This window comes from Ricinus communis, chromosome 4 (assembly GCF_019578655.1).
Source record: "Ricinus communis isolate WT05 ecotype wild-type chromosome 4, ASM1957865v1, whole genome shotgun sequence".
NCBI classification, from domain to species: domain Eukaryota; kingdom Viridiplantae; phylum Streptophyta; class Magnoliopsida; order Malpighiales; family Euphorbiaceae; genus Ricinus; species Ricinus communis.
The window spans coordinates 25711184-25728855 of record NC_063259.1 but is presented as its reverse complement, the minus strand read 5'-3'; the positions used below and the strand labels follow the sequence as shown (position 1 = coordinate 25728855).

The window sequence follows — 17672 nt, the reverse complement described above, 5'->3', positions numbered from 1 at the left end:
TTGACTTCAAATCAGTCCAATTACTTTTAATAACCTCTACTCACAGATTATGTTCTCTTCACAGTTATTAAAACATATGGATATGTTAATGAAGTTAATACAAAACGCGTAGAGGGCACTAAAGACATTTAGCAAAAAGGGCAGTTTGGTCAATAGAAAACTCTTCAAGATTCTGTCGCCAACTTTCCATATGCCCGGTCGCCAGACGCGTCAAAATAAATTCACCAAATCTCGAAAATTAAGGAGATAAGCAGGGGCAGATCGGTCATTTTCAACACTCTTACTGGCATGAGTGTGCATGACCGATTGTATCAACATGGTGGACCTTCGGCATTCTTTTTCTGTATTTTATTCATCGAGCCTCCATTTCTCACGCTACACTGATTTAAAAAAGGAAAAAGAAATTGGCGGGAAAACTTAATAGTTATTGTGCATTCAAAACTCCATGGCTGAAGCATCTAGTTTCTGGACTCAGGCTGATGCTTTGTGTAGAAAGAATTTAATCTATCAGGTGTCTGTCTCTATTTCAATATTAATTTATGTTTGATAACTGGGATGCTTATTAAACTTGATTAACTGGATTTCTTTTTTTCTCTGGCTAGAAACGACGGCGGATGGAGAACTGTCGCCTAATTATATTTCCAGTTATACTCTGTTTACTGCTTGTTGTTATGCAAGGTTTAGTAGACAAATATGTGAACAACAACAGTAGCGGAAACAATAAGGACTGTGGTTGTGCTTGTGTGGATTATAACCTAAAAGGAAGCTGTAATAAGAAAATTTGTGGTTTACACTTCTCAAATATGGATACATCAAGCAATTGTCCGATTCCTAGTCCCCAACACTGGCCTCCTTTGTTACAACTCCCTGCTAAATCATGCAGTGACAAAGAGTCCTGTCCCGTAATCACGTTACTCACTGGAAATAATCAGTCTCTTGCGGAAAGTGGGCACCTTTTCTCTCTCCCTTGTGTTCGTTTTTGTTAATGTTTTTTTAATTTTTCTTTTCTTTTAAAAATTAATTTTAACATGTGATTTTATTTTTTTTGTTTGGATTTGTTCATTGTATAGACGTGGGAAAAATTATGTTCACAAGTTCTTTTGCTGTTGATTCTTCCAACGTTATGGATAGTTTAGCCAACATTGCGCTGGTAAGTTCTTTTTTTTTTTTTTTATACTTTTTTTACCAACTGCAATCCCGGTGAACTGCACCTTGCCAAAAAAACAGTAATAAGCATTCTAAGTGTTTTATACTTAGACAACGGATAAGGCATATCACAGGTTTTCATATTCTTTCATTCTTGCCAGTCATCTAATCGCTGGCTGTATTATACTCGGAGTCGCCTAGAATTTTCTTTCTAGTTTTGCTATTGTTAATTATCTTCATATATGTTTCCCTCCAAAAAAAAAAGAAAAATCTGCATATATGTTGCAACTTTCCTTTCAATATTTGGGTTGCTTAACACGTTTTTTTTGTTAGATATATATCGGGCTTTTGCTTACTAATGTGAATTTTTCCAAAATGCTTCAGGGTACAGATTCTCCCTCTGAGCAATCAGATATGTTTCTTGATGATGCTATCGACGAGAATGATTTATTTTATGTTAAATTTGTCTGTAACTTGAACTCAACCTTCTCCTTTTCCATTCCTAATCAGATGGGAATTCGAAGAGGTATTATTTTCTGAGTTACAAGAAGATCCTTTCAGAAAACTGAATTGCTTGCGTTAAAATGTATAGTACGCATTATGTTGTTGGCAAGTGAACATATGGATGGATTTTGTCTTGAAATGCACATGGAGATGATGTGTAAGCTGGTGGTATTCGATAATTTTGGGTTCTTGTATCATGAAGAACCGACAATATTTATGCATGCATCTTATTTACTCCTGTCAGTGTCCAATTAAAAATCTATGAAATAAAATCAGAACAAAAATAAAGTATGTAGCCACTCAACATAAAATGTCATAAACCAATTCTGTCATTTGGGATATCTAAACTTAATTGTATGATTACTTCTTGATGGATTTTATATTCTAGAAGTAGGACACAAGTGTACATTATTATACTTTTCTTCTCCTCTGCTTACCATGGTTTTCTGAGTTGGGAACCTTGGATAGTTGTTAATTAGATGAGCAAACTTACAAATGTAGCATAACAGCTGTTGAGTGACTCTCTATTAACACCTTTATTTTTTGGAAAGAATGAAAGATTTTTGCATGCAAATCCTAACTTTTTATTTATTTGCTCTTTATCTGAAAAATAGAGGCAAAGTGTGTTCAAGGTCTGAATTTGTGGCGCAATAGTTCTTCTCAGATAAATGAAGAGACATACAAAGGAAATGATATACTTGCAGGTTCCCCTTTCAGATTTTGATGCAATTGTTTTGTGTGTTAGGAGCAGTATACTGTCTAAGGCTTCCTGATACTTCATTTTCTGCAGCATATGATTTCTTTAATTCCAATGGGAATATCTTTAATGTGAGCATTTGGTATGATCCAAGCTATGAGTTTCGGGTTGCACGCTCAGTGAATCTGGTATGTTTTGTATTAATGAGTTGAGTATTCCTACTGGTTATATGTGTGCTATGAATTAGGCCTTTTTGGTTTGAGGCTTGGGAACAATTGGAATATTGTACTTAAACCCTTGGAGCTTTCATATCTTAATTTATTTTTGAGTACATGGCGAGTCGTTGTATCATTAAAAATTGTTGTGAGATCAAAATTCCAAAATAAAAAAAATAATAATGAAAAACAAGTTGTAAGGTTACTAGTGAGTTCTGAAATTGTCTTATGTGTTCTAGATTTAGCGACCATAAGTTGCCTCCTTTAAAATATTAGAATGATCATTCTTTTCTTTTCTTCTCTATTCCTGTTTACTATATTGAGTTGTTATATCCTTCCTTTTATCGACTCTTTCTTGGCCTACTTGATGACACATTTTTTTTGAGAACTTTCATGTTCTTATGCAAAAGAATTCAGACATCTCTCACCTGTCAATTTAAAGGTAGCTAGCAAATCATCTTAATATGGTATAGGAGTATCTCTCCTTTATTGGTACATGTCCCTATATCTTTGTAGCATGATGAGATCTTCTTAACAATGTTTTATGACTCTCGTTATTGAACATGCTGTTTAAATTATCACTGGCAGTATGACATTGAATTATATCAGCACTACGAAATGCTTATGTGGCAAAATTTTGAATGTCATATCTATTTTTTATTTTGAGCTTATATTCAAATTCTTTGCAAAGCACTTTTGCCATGCAGAGTCTTTCTTCCTTGAAAGGATAGGGATATATTAATGGTTACAATATTCTTAAGAACTTGCCACCTATCCAAGCCTTTATTCAATTAATTTATATTCTTGCTTTCAAGGTTTTTTTACACTCATATTAATCATGTTCTAGAATTTAGTCCTTTCTATTCCCTTTTCTGCTTTTCTTATTTGTTTGCTTTCAGTCATAACATACTGTGATAAGCCCTGAACATCATAATCTTATATTCATAGGTCTCCAACGCTTATCTTCAATTTTTGCACGGTTCTGGTACAAAAATGCTATTTGAGTTTGTCAAAGAAATGCCTAGAGTTGCCACCAAATCCTACCTGGATGTTTCGTCTCTTCTTGGTGTGCTCTTCTTCACATGGATTATTCTGCGGCTATTCCTTGTAAGCATGTAAACCATGAGTTCTGTTAACTCTTTAGAGGATTAATTTTTTTTTCAAAATGTGTCTGGATTATGGCTACTTAATCAGTTCAGTATAGAGTTATAAATAGTGGATATTAAAGATAGCCTTATTTTGATAATGACAACCTCACTGTTGAAGAATTAAATTAAGCCCATTATTCTTATTGGTTGGCAACTGATTTTACTTTCTGGATCAATCAGAAATGATAATCCATTCCTCAGTTCTTATGCTAATACTTATATAGATTTACTAAAGTAGCTTTTCAATGCACGTGTAAAGATATTTCAGGATATATTGAGTTAGAATTGTTTCATAATGGGACGTATATTTGTTCATTATGGTTAAAAGTCCAGCTTGCTTACTTGTTCTTCCATGCTAAATTCTTTAGATCATGGATTCATATCATGGGATAAAAGAGTTATCTGCTGCTTAGCCTAGTTTCATGCAACAAGTTAAGAGTAAGCAACCATGGTTATGCCATCTATATACCTAATATAATCATTTATATTTTGATGTAGGTGGTCTTTATATCACTGGTTTATGAGAAACAGCAAAAAGTGAGGATCATGATGAAAATGCATGGGCTCGGTGATGGACCTTATTGGATGATTTCTTATGCATATTTTCTTGTGATATCGTTGCTATATATGTTAGTGTTTGTCATTTTTGGCTCATCTGTAGGTAATACTGTCACCATTAAAGCTTTTATTTTATTATTTTCCAATTTTGCCTTTTCTTCTAGTTACTAATGCACTTGAAATGCAGGCCTGAAAATTTTCTATATGAATGATTACAGCATTCAATTTGTGTTCTATTTTCTCTACATAAACCTACAAATTTCTATGGGCTTTCTGCTTGCTGCATTGTTTTCATATGTGAAGACTGCTACAGGTTCTATGTTAACTGTTTGATTTATTCATAGATTGATATTTACTTTTGAAGTTTAACTGATTTCTTTTATCTCTTATGATTGAAATTGTCCACAGTTGTAGGCTACTTATGCGTTTATGGAACTGGGCTTTTAGCTAGCTATCTTTTCCAAAATTTTCTGGAACAGACATCATTCCCGAGTAAGTAGAAGATTTCATGAAAATGATGCATCTAATTCTTTTAGTGCTTTTTCAAATAGGAAATCTTTTCCTCCTCCTCCTTCTTCTTCTCTTCTTCTTCTTCTCTCACTGGTTTTCCAAGCAAACTGTGGCAATTGTGGTAATTTAAGATTTTACGCCAGTAAATACTGAAGTGTTTGTTTCATTCTCTGTTGAATTTAAGAAACTGGCTGTGGCTATAGCTTTCTTATATTGCTGTGCTGCCTCCTTTGTTGTTGTTCTAGTCTTGTTCACAATTCTTGCCTTAGGTTTCTCAAATGTTTGTACTTTTGCACCAGCTTTATTCAGTATGGGGTTTATCTCTTGCAGGAGGCTTGATAATTGTGTTAGAGATATACCCTGGTTTCTCTCTATATCGTGGTTTATATGAGTTAGCACGATATTCTTCTCGGGGGATTGCATTAGGGATTAATGGGATGCAGTGGGGAAATTTAAATGACAAAGATAATGGGATGAGAGAAGTCTTAATTATCATGTTTGTTGAGTGGTTGGCGGTACTTTTTGTTGGGTATTATATCGATCGAGTTTTATCATCTGGAAGCATAAAAAGTCCTCTATTTTTCTTGCAAAACTTTGGAAAGAAGCGTCAATCATCTTTTATGAAGCCTAATTTGCAAAGACAGGGATCTAAAGTTCTTATTGATATGGATAAACCTGACATCAGCCAGGAGGTAAGGTTTCCTCATCTACCTAGTTTTTTGTGATTGGTCAGGCTCTCACATGTACTGGATGAGGAACCTAAAAGTTGTTTGCTGGATGTTTACACTATGCTTGGCAAAATTGAAAGGAATGTAAAGTAAGGATTTATAAAGTAAATGGACGTAAAATTTTATAAGGTTAGAGTTTTTGCTTTATTTGGGAAGTATGGATAGTAAATAGAGGTTTTAAAAGGTAAAATAGAGTTTTTTAAAGTATAACATCCTGAACCCATCAATTTGGTGGATTTTCTCTAATTAATACTTCCTTCTCAAACAGGGATTGAAGGTTTGAAAAGTTTATAAAACCCTCAAAAACCTTGAAAAAGCTCTGCTTGTGCTTGTTTAGCTTCTTAGTCGAGCCTTTCTTCATGGTTCTTTTTTTCCATTATTCTTTTTATCTTTTTCAGAGGGAGAAGGTTGAACAATTACTTCTGGAGCCAAGCATATCTCATTTGATTATTTGTGACAACCTGAAAAAGTTGTATCCAGGAAGGGATGGAAACCCCGACAAAATGGCAGTGAGAGGATTAACTCTTGCTTTGCCACCGGGGGAATGTTTTGGTATGCTTGGTCCCAATGGTGCAGGGAAGACCTCTTTCATCAGCATGGTCAGTTTAAAAACTGCTCTCCTTTTGTTTTCTGACGCATTAGTGATCTGATTCCTTGAATTTTTCTTTATTACAAAGGATGGTTGAGATACTGTTTACAACTTTTTAAGAGATGAGTAGGTTAGGGTGTAACATGATCTGCGAGCATTTGCATCTTTATTGTTCTGTAATATAATGCAGCAGTAAACATTCAGGAGCAAATTTAGCTAAAAATTTGATCTTTATTGTCCTGCATAAATTTCGATAGAAGGTATTTATTTCTCCATTTTTGCATGTAAGAGGCACTTTCAACTTGGAGTCATGTCTTACTAATTCTCAGTCTATCCTTTGTCCTTTATATTTTCTTTGCTTTTCTATAACATACTTCATGAATTTATTTGGGGAAGGTCTACTTGATGAAACAAATTTATTTGCCATCTGCTTGTGAAATCAGAGTCACATTAGTAGTTATGCTGCTGATATAAGACATTTATTCACTGGATTAGATGGTTGGGCTCACAAAACAAACTTCGGGGACAGCATACATTCAGGGTTTGGACATACGAACTCAAATGGATAGGATTTATACCAGCATCGGTGTATGTCCACAACATGAGTAAGCTAAAACTCTTATTAGTTCTTTCGCAGAATACATTTTCATTTTCAACTTGAAAGCAGACCTTTTCATGATCATATGTTTGCTTTTTCTGGACCAATTTTAGCTTGCTCTGGGAAACTTTAACAGGAAGGGAGCACTTGCTATTTTATGGCAGACTGAAGAACCTAAAAGGTTCTGTCCTGAAACAAGTAAGCTATTATCATCTTTCATTTTAGATTTTAAGAGTGCAGGGTGATTTTCAGTTAAAATTAACATGCACATTTTGAATTCTTTGGTACCAAATTTGCTGGTACTGATTGATGGATGGGTTTGCCTTTCTCTTTATGTTTCACCATTTATTTCTGCAGGCAGTGCAAGATTCTCTCAAGAGCGTCAAACTATTTGATGGCGGGGTTGCTGATAAACAAGCTGGGAAATATAGTGGTGGAATGAAGAGGAGGCTTAGTGTTGCCATATCGCTCATTGGGAATCCCAAAGTATGTTGTTCTGAACATGTTTATACACCGCTGTATTCTTTTGATGAAATGCAATTAATGTCATAATTACTCTTGGAATATTTTCAAGGTTGTTTATATGGATGAACCAAGCTCAGGACTGGATCCAGCTACAAGAAGAAATTTATGGAACGTCATTAAGCGTGCGAAGCAAGATCGAGCAATTATTCTTACCAGTACTCTCTCTATCTCACTCAATTTCTGGAATTAATCTTGATTGGCAATATTATAGTAAGAAACTGCTCCCCTTGTCATCAATGTTCCTTTTTAATTCTTTCAGCACATTCAATGGAAGAGGCAGAAGCTCTATGTGATCGATTAGGAGTTTTTGTTGATGGCAGCTTCCGATGCATAGGAAACGCAAAAGAGGTAACTTCATTTAAAGATGATTTGTACTTAAGATTCTTGTATGCTTCTTTTGCATGGAGATTCCTTTGCTTGATAAAAGTACTTGTTTGTTCACCTACTACTTAATGCTTACGTATTCTATGCCAGGATCCCTGTGCTTGTGGCGAGTACTAATATTTCTCCATTTTAGTTTTTGATTGGAGGCATATTATTTTTTGAAATTGATGTGTGAGGTATGGAATACCATTGCAAGACAGAATACTCGTCAATACTTGCCCAATTGACTAGCACTTGAGCTACCTAAGAGGCTTTGCAGCTGAACTTCTTGTTGTCGTTATTACTGTTTTAAGATGTGTAATTTCTTGCACTGTAATTTGCTGATGGCATGGTGCATGACAGCTGAAGGCTAGATATGGGGGATCTTATTTGTTCACATTGACAACATCTTCGGATCACGAGCAACAGGTGGTGAATATGGTGCAAGGACTCTCTCCTAATGCTGAAAGGACATATCACACTTCTGGAACTCAGAAGTTTGAGATTCCAAAACATGAGGTCAGAATTGCTGATGTATTTCACGCAGTTGAGATTGCGAAAACCAGATTCCCCATTTTCGCCTGGGGTTTGTCTGATACCACCTTGGAGGATGTCTTCATCAATGTGGCAAATGATGCATAGCCATTGAACATATTTTCATGATGGTCGGATAAATATGCATATCCATCGTTTCTAATCAATTTTATTATAGATGAAGTAACTGAAATTTGTATGCAGCTGACAGCTTTGTCTTTTCGAGGCATAATTTTGAACCTGTTTACGTGGCTGTCATATAAGGTTTTTTCTCCCTACTAAAAGATGCAGTTGTTGCTAACCTTTTTTTTTTTTTTTTAGACTACGTATATTTTAACCCCTGAATTTTTTGTTATTTGGTTGCTTTAACATCTTAATTTTAGATCTAACTTGATAAACACTTCAATTTATATTTTTACTTTTATATTTAGACATTTTTTAATCTGTAATTTTATTAACATGTCCACATATAACTTTTTTTAGGTATTTTAATATTATTATAAAATAAAATTTACCTGTAAAATAAATTAAAAATTAAAAATCATCTAAAATTATGAAAGTAAGACTTTTAAATATTTAGTAGGCTAACTGAAAAGTAAAAAATTTGAGTTACTAAATTATCAAAATTGAAGGTGTATGGATTGTGCTAAAGTGTTTTTTTTTTTTTTTTTTTTTTTTTTGCATATTCAAACTATGGAATTATGTCCGTCTGAAACCAAGAAAAAGAGAAACAGCCGAGTTGCTTCCCATAATTTCCTGGTCGTACAAATAATTTGTGAATTCTGTGATGGTCCATAAATATATCTAATGTGCAAAATTGTGTCTATCAAATTTCAACATTCAACTCATTGAAGAAATTCGAGTTTACACTGCACAATTTCTATTAAATTTCATGTCCACTAACAAAGCTTTCACTCTTTCTTGAATACTTGAACAATTATAGCCACTGCTACTAGGAAACTGCAGTGAAATTGACAAGAAAGTGCAAATTACTAAATTACACTTCACTCTACAAAAATTTATTAATAAACTATTGCCTTTCGTTTCTTCAATGCAGTTGCTTTATACCATTGCGCAAGTTACCGGTATGAATGGGGCTATTGACTTTTATTTGTTTATTATAGAGTATGATTAAGGACCACACGTACTAACCATAGTGAAAGGGCTATTTCTGGTATTTAGAATAATCAGAAGGGCATTTTTGGGACAATAAATAATATCGAAACCCATCAAGGGCATTACAGACATTTAACCGAGGCTAGTTTCGGTATTGAAAATCTTTAATATTTTCATTTTTTTTTTCTGAAAGGGTAAATAAGTAATTTGAATAGGTATGTCGAGGCTACGACAGGATGCCGAGAGAAGCGCATAAAAGTGGTGGACCTTGGCGATTTATTTGTTTGATTTCCAATGTGCTGCTGCTAACACAAAATGGAAAGAGAAGAGTGAAAAGGCGAATAGCCAAAATAAACAAAAATAGCAAAAGAAGAAAGCTTTGGTTCATTGTAACTGTAACTGACACACACGTTAAACAGAAAAGAAAGCTTTGTTCCATTTTTGGCGGCAAAATCTCAACGGTACGGTTGAATTGAAGTCGTTGTTCTGTAGGCTCATGGAGGATACATCATCACACGGTCCAGCAACTTTCTGGAATCAAGCTGATGCTTTGCTTAGGAAGAACTTGACTTTTCAGGTTCTTTTCTTGCAATTTCTCTTTCTCTACGTAGTTACATATCGCATTTGCTCTTTAATTTTTTTTTTTTGTTTATTTATTTATTACTTGTGCAGTTGGTTCTTTGATTTAAAAATGAGATAAATTGCTTTCATTCTTTATGTTTTTTTTGTTTCTGGGTTTTGCTAGTTTTTTATATTACTGTTGGGTTTAGAATTGTGGTGGAGGGGCGAGTGACTCTTCTTTTCCTTTTCTCCCCTTTCTTTTCTTATTCGCTCTGGTTCTAACCTGATTGAAGTTTGAAAGCAATATGAAGATATTCATTTTGTCTTGTCGTTTTTCTTTTCCTTCCAGAAACGAAATGTTAAGACAAATTGCCGGCTAATTTTCTTTCCATTTGTCCTCTGCGTCCTACTTGTGATCACTCAAAATTTGCTCGACAGAGAATTGAACAAGCCTAGTAGGAAGTGTGGCTGTGTTGATATTGATACAGATGGAGATGGGAGATTGGAGAAAGTTTGTGGTTTGCAATATTCAACGCTGGAGCAAGTAGCCACTTGTGCAATTCCAAGCCCCCCACAGTGGCCTCCCCTGTTACAAGTTCCAGCTCCTCACTACCGTGCCGTCAGTTCTGATGTTATTCCGTTTACAGACTTGCCAAATGATTCATGCAGGAGCACAGGGTCATGTCCCGTAACTGTACTTGTCACCGGAAATAATCAATCACTAGGAGAATGTATCTCTCTCTCTCTCTCTCTCTGTCTCTGTGCGTGTGTATTTGCATGTCTCCTAATTCATGTGTTTGTTTCCCACCATCATTTGTTTGCAGCTTATTTTCAGTTCTCCAGATCATGTTTGGCTTATTTACTGGGAGATTGGAAATGAATAATTTATTGAACTTTAATATGCGAATTTGTTTTCCTGTACAGCTTTGGCTGGCAATATGTTCCCAGGCGCTTTCACTTTAAATTCTTCCAATGTTGTGGATATTGTAGCCAACAGTGTATTGGTGAGTCATTTTGCCTCTTCCTTTGCATATTCTTCCACTAGTTATTTGGCTTCACTTTTATCATTTGTAATTTTTTGCAAGTAGGTTTTGCTACTAAAGTGAATTTCCAATGTTTCAGGGTTCAGATACAGAACCAGAACGAGATAATTTTCTTGATCCAGCGTTCCTTGAGGCTTCTCCTCTGTATAGTGTTCAGCGTCAATGCACATCAAACTCCACATTCTCTGTTTCTGTTCAGTCAGTCATTGAGTTTCAGAAAGGTATTAATTAATCACCTAAAAGAGCACGATTGGTGTAATTTCTGTGGTAATATGTACGATGCAAGTCGGTGATTAAATTTCAGAAAAGTATTAATTAATCACCCAAAAAGAGCACGATTGACGTAATATCTGTAGTTATATGTACAATGCAACTTATGCTGCTTAAATCAAACCAACTATTGAGGATAAGACAAACAAAATTTTTCTACCTTTTCTTATACCTGTGCTGACTTGTTTTACTTTTCTGAAGTCACACAACTGTGAATTGTTTGCTGAATGAACAAATTTGCATGTTCTACATAACTATTTTGTAGATACTCCATTCTCCACCCTGCTTGGTTCTGTATGTTTAAGTCATTTTAATATAACATTCTGAATTGGTGTCCCATTTCTTTTCTTAAATACAGAGGTAGCTTGTGTTCAAGGTCTAAACTTGTGGCGCAATAGTTCTTCTGAGGTGAATGAAGAACTCTACAAAGGATATCGTAGAGGGAATTTAGAAGGGAAGATCAATGAGATACTTTCAGGTTTCCTTCCTGATTTTAAAGATATTGTTTCTGAAACACTGAAGTAGTATTATGTTTTAGAAATTTCTAACGGTGCCATCTTCTGCAGCCTATGATTTCTTAAACTCCAACGGGAATAATTTTAATGTGAGCATATGGTACAATTCAACCTACAGGGACGGCGAGATTCAAGGTCAATTTAATTTTGTTCGGGTTCCACGTGCAGTGAATCTGGTATGAACTATGAACTTGTATACATAATGAATTGGTCATTTAGGTTTCGTTAGGCCTGTTGGTTTGATTCTTGAGAGCTAGGGTACTCTTGAAATTCTTATATTTTTCCAGAATTTTGTAACATAAGTAGACAAAGATTGTAATAATACACTTGAATAGAGATTGATCTGTCCGTTCTTCTTTCAAATTCCTTTTGTTTCTATTGGATCTTCTTCAATTTCTTTCTCTCTCAGTATATTTATAGAATTATTTCACTCTATATTGTTTCTTTTTTCTAGTTTTTTAATGACAACAACCTGTTCTTTGCATTGAGATCCGGCATATGTCTCAGTAGTCAATTAAAGGGACATAATTATCATCTTTTTTGGATAGAACGTCTCCATGTTATATCTGGTAACCTTTTCTTACCATGGTTGCTTTACTGGCAGTTTTGCTGCTAGCACCACATATTGTAGTGAAGTCAGTCCCCCCCTTCAAAAGAATAAGGTTCCAATTATGACTGCAATATATTAAATAATTCAAATTTTGAGTTATTAGTTGCTTGTTTTCTAGGTTTCATGTTATTCTTGTCAATGGTTTTAAAAAATCATTTTTTTTATTTCCTTTTATTTAAACTTATTTATATGCTTTCTGGTATGACCCTAACAAATACTCATATCTCACAGGTGTCAAATGCCTTCCTTCAGTTCTTCCAGGGTCCTGGTACAAAAATGTTACTCGAGTTTGTCAAAGAAATGCCTAAAGCTGCCAGCAAGATCAATGTGGATCTTGCATCTCTGCTTGGCACACTCTTCTTTTCATGGGTTATTCTACAGCTATTCCCTGTAAGCATGTGAACCATTTTCGGTTAGTTTCTTTATATTTGAGGTGTCCTATTTTATTGCAAATTTTGTTTGAATATACCACTATCGTTGATGTAGGTGGTGCTGACATCATTGGTGTATGAGAAACAGCAAAAACTGAGGATCATGATGAAGATGCATGGACTTGGTGATGGGCCTTATTGGATGATTTCTTATGCATATTTTCTTTCCATATCTTTGCTGTACGTGTTGGTTTTTGTGATATTTGGCTCAGTAATAGGTAATTTTCTCATCATTATGCTTTATTCTTTTGCATTTGCTCCAAATTACTAATGCAGTTAACTTGCAGGATTAAAATTCTTCAGACTGAATGACTACAGCATACAGTTTGTGTTTTATTTCATTTATATAAACCTGCAAATTACCTTCGCCTTTCTAGTTGCTGCATTGTTTTCAAATGTCAAGACTGCTACAGGTTCAGTATTCTCTCTTCTATTTTGTATCCAGTATTAGTTTTCAAGAAGTTAGCTAGCTTTCTTATTTTGCTGTGTTTGAATTTTGGTGACTGCAGTTGTAGCGTACATATGTGTTTTTGGAACTGGCCTCTTAGGTGGCTTTCTTTTCCAGAATTTTCTTGAAGATTCATCATTTCCAAGTAAGTATGACATTCCACAAATTTTCTATGTTCTTATTGGTAAAGCAGTACCTTTTGAAAATAGGAAACCATTTTCGTTCTTCTTTTATTAGAAGTGTGGAATAGGAGAATTGAATTTTCTGCTACTAGTTTTATTGTTCTACTAGCTGTGTGATTATCATTTGATTGGATTTAAGAATCTTGCAGTAGCTTTCCTTGACACAATCTACTCTCATTAATTTACAAAGCCTAATTTCCCAACTGTTCTTGCCTTAGGTTGTCCATCATTAAATGTTTGTATAGGTTATATATGCTATCATATTCACTCATTGTGAGGCGCGTATATTGTTTTCTGCAGGAGGCTGGATCATTGTGTTGGAGTTATACCCTGGTTTTACACTATATCGTGGGTTATATGAGTTCTCAGAGTATGCTTTCACAGGGAATGCAATGGGGACTGATGGGATGCGGTGGGGAGATTTGAGTGATGGAAAAAATGGAATGAAAGATGTCTTAATTATCATGACTATTGAGTGGTTAGTGGGACTTTTTGTTGCATTTTATATCGATCAAGTTTCATCATCAGGAAGTAGCAAAAGTCCTTTGTTTTTCTTGCAAAACTTTCGGAAGAAACGCCCAATATCTTTTCGAAGGCCTAGTTTGCGAAGGCAGGGATCTAAAGTTTTTGTTGATATGGATAAACCTGACGTCACTCAGGAGGTAATGATTTCCTCATTTCTACTTTTGTCACTGATATTTATGTGTAGAAAAATGTTCCTTCTGATTCACTTATAACAGTAATTTGTTTCATTCTAATCCTTTTGTAGATATACTACAGGATGATTAATTAGAAAACGTTGCATAAACAAAAAGATATTATAATTATTTCTTGGCTAAAAAGGAGAATTTCATAGGCTGGCTTTCATTCTTCCTTTTACTTGGCAACACTAGACACTCTTCTTCTATTCATTTTTGACATGGTAGCACTAGTAATTCTATTTGTCTATAGAACAATAAACTTTCCAGTGTTGATGCTCGTGTGTATTTAATCTGTTTGTGTAGCATTAGTAACCTTGCTGGATGTTTATATCATGTCTCTATCAATATTTTTCCTTTGATCTTTTTCAAGAAATTTAGCATCAATTAGGATGGTCATTCATGAATCTTATAACTATTCTTTTTTGGAATTTTCAATAATGCAGAGGGAGAAGGTGGAGCAGTTACTGCTCGAGCCCAACACAACGCATGCAATTGTTTGTGACAACCTAAAAAAGGTGTACCCAGGAAGGGATGGAAACCCTGAGAAACTGGCAGTAAGAGGATTATCTCTTGCTTTGCCTCCAGGAGAGTGCTTTGGTATGCTTGGTCCTAATGGTGCAGGGAAGACTTCTTTTATTAGTATGGTCAGTATAAATAGTATAACAGTGATCTTTGGTTTTCTAAGATGCGTAATTATAGAGATCACCAGGGAGAGATGGGTGTACAGTAGTATGATGACAATTCCTTTTTCTCACCTACCTTATTTTAGTTTTTTGATTCTGTACTGGAACCGGTAAATGTTAGGAAAGGTGTTAGCTATCTATGCCTATCTTTCTGAATTGTTGATCCCACTAAAGAACTATTGGAGGGTGATCTGGAATATGATCATCTCTTCCAGCAATTTCACATAAAGGGGTTACTTGTACGTCCAAGTCAAGTCATGTGCTTATGTTGGTTCTCCTTTGTACTTTATAACTGCTAGAGTACAGCCTGAATTGATTGTGAGAAATTCTATTTGAGGCACATATACTAGTAGGTTTTGACAATTTCTTTTAAAATCAATTTATATTGATTGATTTCCTTCTGTAATGCCCATGAGTTTATTCTGCTGATTAGATGATTGGTCTCACAAAGCCAACCTCGGGGGCAGCATATGTCCAGGGTTTGGACATACAGACTCATATGGATTGGATTTATACCAGTATGGGCGTATGCCCTCAGCATGAGTAAGATTAAATTTATCTTCTGTTCTTCCATAGTGGTTTCATCCTCAACTTTAGAGCTAGACCGTTTCTAATATAATTTTTGGTTTTTATGGACAAACTTTAGCCTGCTTTGGGAGACTCTAACAGGAAGGGAGCACTTACTATTTTATGGCAGACTTAAGAACTTAAGAGGTCCTGCCTTGACGCAAGTATGTTTATCTTTCATCTTCATTTTTAGAATGTCATGTGAGAGGTGATTTGCTTTTCTTAGCAAATGGTGGCTGTAGGGGCCTAGGGGATCTTCATTTGGATTATATATTCCTTGTGATTTCTCCTACTCACAACACATAAAAATTTTCTGTGGTAAATTATGATTGGTGAGATTATAATTTTAGTTTACGGAGAAGGTAAACATAGAGAGGGAGAATAGGTCATAACAATCATTTTTTAGGCAACACATGAGGAAGTAGTTTGAGCTAAACCTGTAGATCATACAGATGTAATTCACAGTGGTAGCTCATTGTTGGAGAGGAAGAGAGCAACATGGGAAAGCAGCAGTGACATTGATTGTGTAGTTTGCTAGTCCTGCTTAATGTAATAAGAAATCTAGTTTCACTATTCTGTTTACCTTTCTGTTACCATAGGCCGTGGAAGAATCTCTCAGGAGTGTCAACCTGTTTAACGGTGGGGTTGCAGATAAACAAGCTGGGAAATATAGTGGAGGTATGAAGAGGAGGCTTAGTGTTGCGATATCACTGATTGGGGATCCCAAAGTATGTTATCTCCTAAAATTAGTTTTATGAACCTTCAGATATTAATTTTCAATGCACTTTATGCTATTACAATTGGAAATTTTGCAAGGTTGTCTATATGGACGAACCTAGTACTGGACTAGATCCAGCTTCAAGAAGCAATTTATGGAATGTAGTGAAGCGTGCAAAGCAAGGCCGTGCAATTATTCTCACGAGTAATCTTTTCTCTCCCCCCACCCACACAATTTCTGTTTATTTCTAGACTACCAACAGCATAGATGGAACTGTGGCCCATGTCATTTACATGATGCTTTTTCATGTTATTAGCACATTCAATGGAAGAGGCAGATGCCTTGTGTGATCGATTAGGAGTCTTCGTTGATGGCAGTTTGCAGTGCATAGGAAACCCAAAGGAGGTAACTTTTTTCGTTGACGGCAGTGCTTTTTGCATTATTACTGTAAAGGTGGCTTTTGATTACAGTTATCTGTTCATGTGGTACCTTACAGCTGAAGGCTAGATATGGGGGTTCTTATGTGTTTACAATGACAACCTCTGCGGAGAGTGAGCAAGAGGTTGTGAACATGGTGCAGCAACTCTCCCCTAATGCGATAAGGACGTATCAAACTTCTGGAACCCAGAAATTTGAGATGCCGAAACAGGAGGTCAGAATTGCAGACGTATTTCACGCAGTTGAGACTGTTAAAAGCAGATTCCCAGTTTTCGCTTGGGGTCTGTCCGATACCACCTTGGAGGATGTCTTCATCAAGGTGGCTAATGAGGCGCAGCCATTCTCAGTACTTTCATGAGTCATGATACAGTTGGACTTGGACAGAATTAGGAATTGAGCTTTTAATCTCTTACACTTACAAGGCACATGCACGCAGGCAACCACTAGGCTACTGGCGCACACGCACTGAATGATCAGATATTCTTGTAAAGCCCAAATATGTGTATACATCCCATATGAATGTTATAGTTATTGTATCTGTATCTGTATTAAGGTGCCTAAACATTATTTCTTTTAAGTATAAAATCAATTTCTTTTTGTTTTGTAAGTCGATTTTCTTCTGGTTTTGTGTTTGGAATGATTGCCATAGCACTTCAAAGTTGTGTAGGAGTCATCTAATTAGTATGGAATAAACCTTTAGAAAATTCAAAGATGAAACTTGGTGTATTAGGAGTATGGAATAAACATATAACTAACATTCAGGATCAACAAGCTATTATCCAGTTATCAGCTATTGATAATAGTTTAAACAAACAGGTCCATATTTAATAGTTTAATCAAACAGGTCCTAAATATGAATGATGTAAGAAGGGGCTCAAATGCTTCTCTAATAGAAACTAGTGGAGTAATGTTAAAATCACATAATTAGTTACACTTAACCCCAAACATTATGGTGTTATTAAAAAGTTTTCATAACCCTTTTCATCATGTCTCTTTCCCCATTTCTTTTTCTACAAACATTCTAACTGATCGTAATATTCAATTATAAGAGTCTTTTATGACCTTAAATTATATCTATTTCTCTTTTACATACATTAGATATATCTAATTATTAGTTCAAATAGAGAAAGCATTAGTGAAATTGCATATAATGCAGTACTAATCCAACTTAAAAGAATTTAAATATTTTAACTCAAAAATATTTTTTAGTTAAATTAGTCAATTCTCTTTTTTTTTTTAATATAATTATTAACATTATTTAAATTATTAGCAAT

The 17672-nt window shown here is 35.0% G+C and overlaps 2 protein-coding genes across 2 annotated transcripts; both read left to right on the top strand.

The window, feature by feature from the left end:
• Positions 1-231: 231 nt before the first annotated feature.
• LOC8277385 (ABC transporter A family member 7) lies at positions 232-8426 on the top strand. The gene is made up of 18 exons (XM_002511497.3): positions 232-511; positions 603-945; positions 1071-1150; positions 1531-1672; positions 2265-2354; positions 2441-2535; positions 3511-3669; positions 4209-4371; positions 4456-4581; positions 4677-4760; positions 5109-5470; positions 5905-6105; positions 6591-6700; positions 6807-6891; positions 7051-7179; positions 7268-7373; positions 7478-7566; positions 7945-8426. Exons 1-18 carry the CDS (start codon positions 446-448, stop codon positions 8221-8223), a joined length of 2709 nt encoding a protein of 902 aa, XP_002511543.2. The 5' UTR covers positions 232-445; the 3' UTR covers positions 8224-8426.
• A 1075-nt stretch (positions 8427-9501) lies between these two features.
• LOC8277386 (ABC transporter A family member 7) lies at positions 9502-17005 on the top strand. The gene is made up of 18 exons (XM_015724027.3): positions 9502-9808; positions 10142-10523; positions 10717-10796; positions 10915-11056; positions 11464-11583; positions 11672-11796; positions 12462-12620; positions 12717-12879; positions 12949-13074; positions 13171-13254; positions 13592-13953; positions 14436-14636; positions 15109-15218; positions 15322-15406; positions 15842-15970; positions 16059-16164; positions 16277-16365; positions 16457-17005. Exons 1-18 carry the CDS (start codon positions 9728-9730, stop codon positions 16754-16756), a joined length of 2844 nt encoding a protein of 947 aa, XP_015579513.2. The 5' UTR covers positions 9502-9727; the 3' UTR covers positions 16757-17005.
• The last annotated feature ends 667 nt before the right edge of the window (positions 17006-17672 follow it).

Coding starts and splice junctions, on each gene's coding strand:
- LOC8277385 (XM_002511497.3), top strand. CDS start 446: ATGGCTGAAGCATCTAGTTTCTGGACTCAGGCTGATGCTTTGTGTAGA. Junction 1,151..1,530: donor GTTTAGCCAACATTGCGCTG/GTAAGTTCTTTT, acceptor AAAATGCTTCAG/GGTACAGATTCTCCCTCTGA. Junction 7,567..7,944: donor GCATAGGAAACGCAAAAGAG/GTAACTTCATTT, acceptor GGTGCATGACAG/CTGAAGGCTAGATATGGGGG.
- LOC8277386 (XM_015724027.3), top strand. CDS start 9,728: ATGGAGGATACATCATCACACGGTCCAGCAACTTTCTGGAATCAAGCT. Junction 10,524..10,716: donor TAATCAATCACTAGGAGAAT/GTATCTCTCTCT, acceptor TTTCCTGTACAG/CTTTGGCTGGCAATATGTTC. Junction 14,637..15,108: donor AGACTTCTTTTATTAGTATG/GTCAGTATAAAT, acceptor TCTGCTGATTAG/ATGATTGGTCTCACAAAGCC.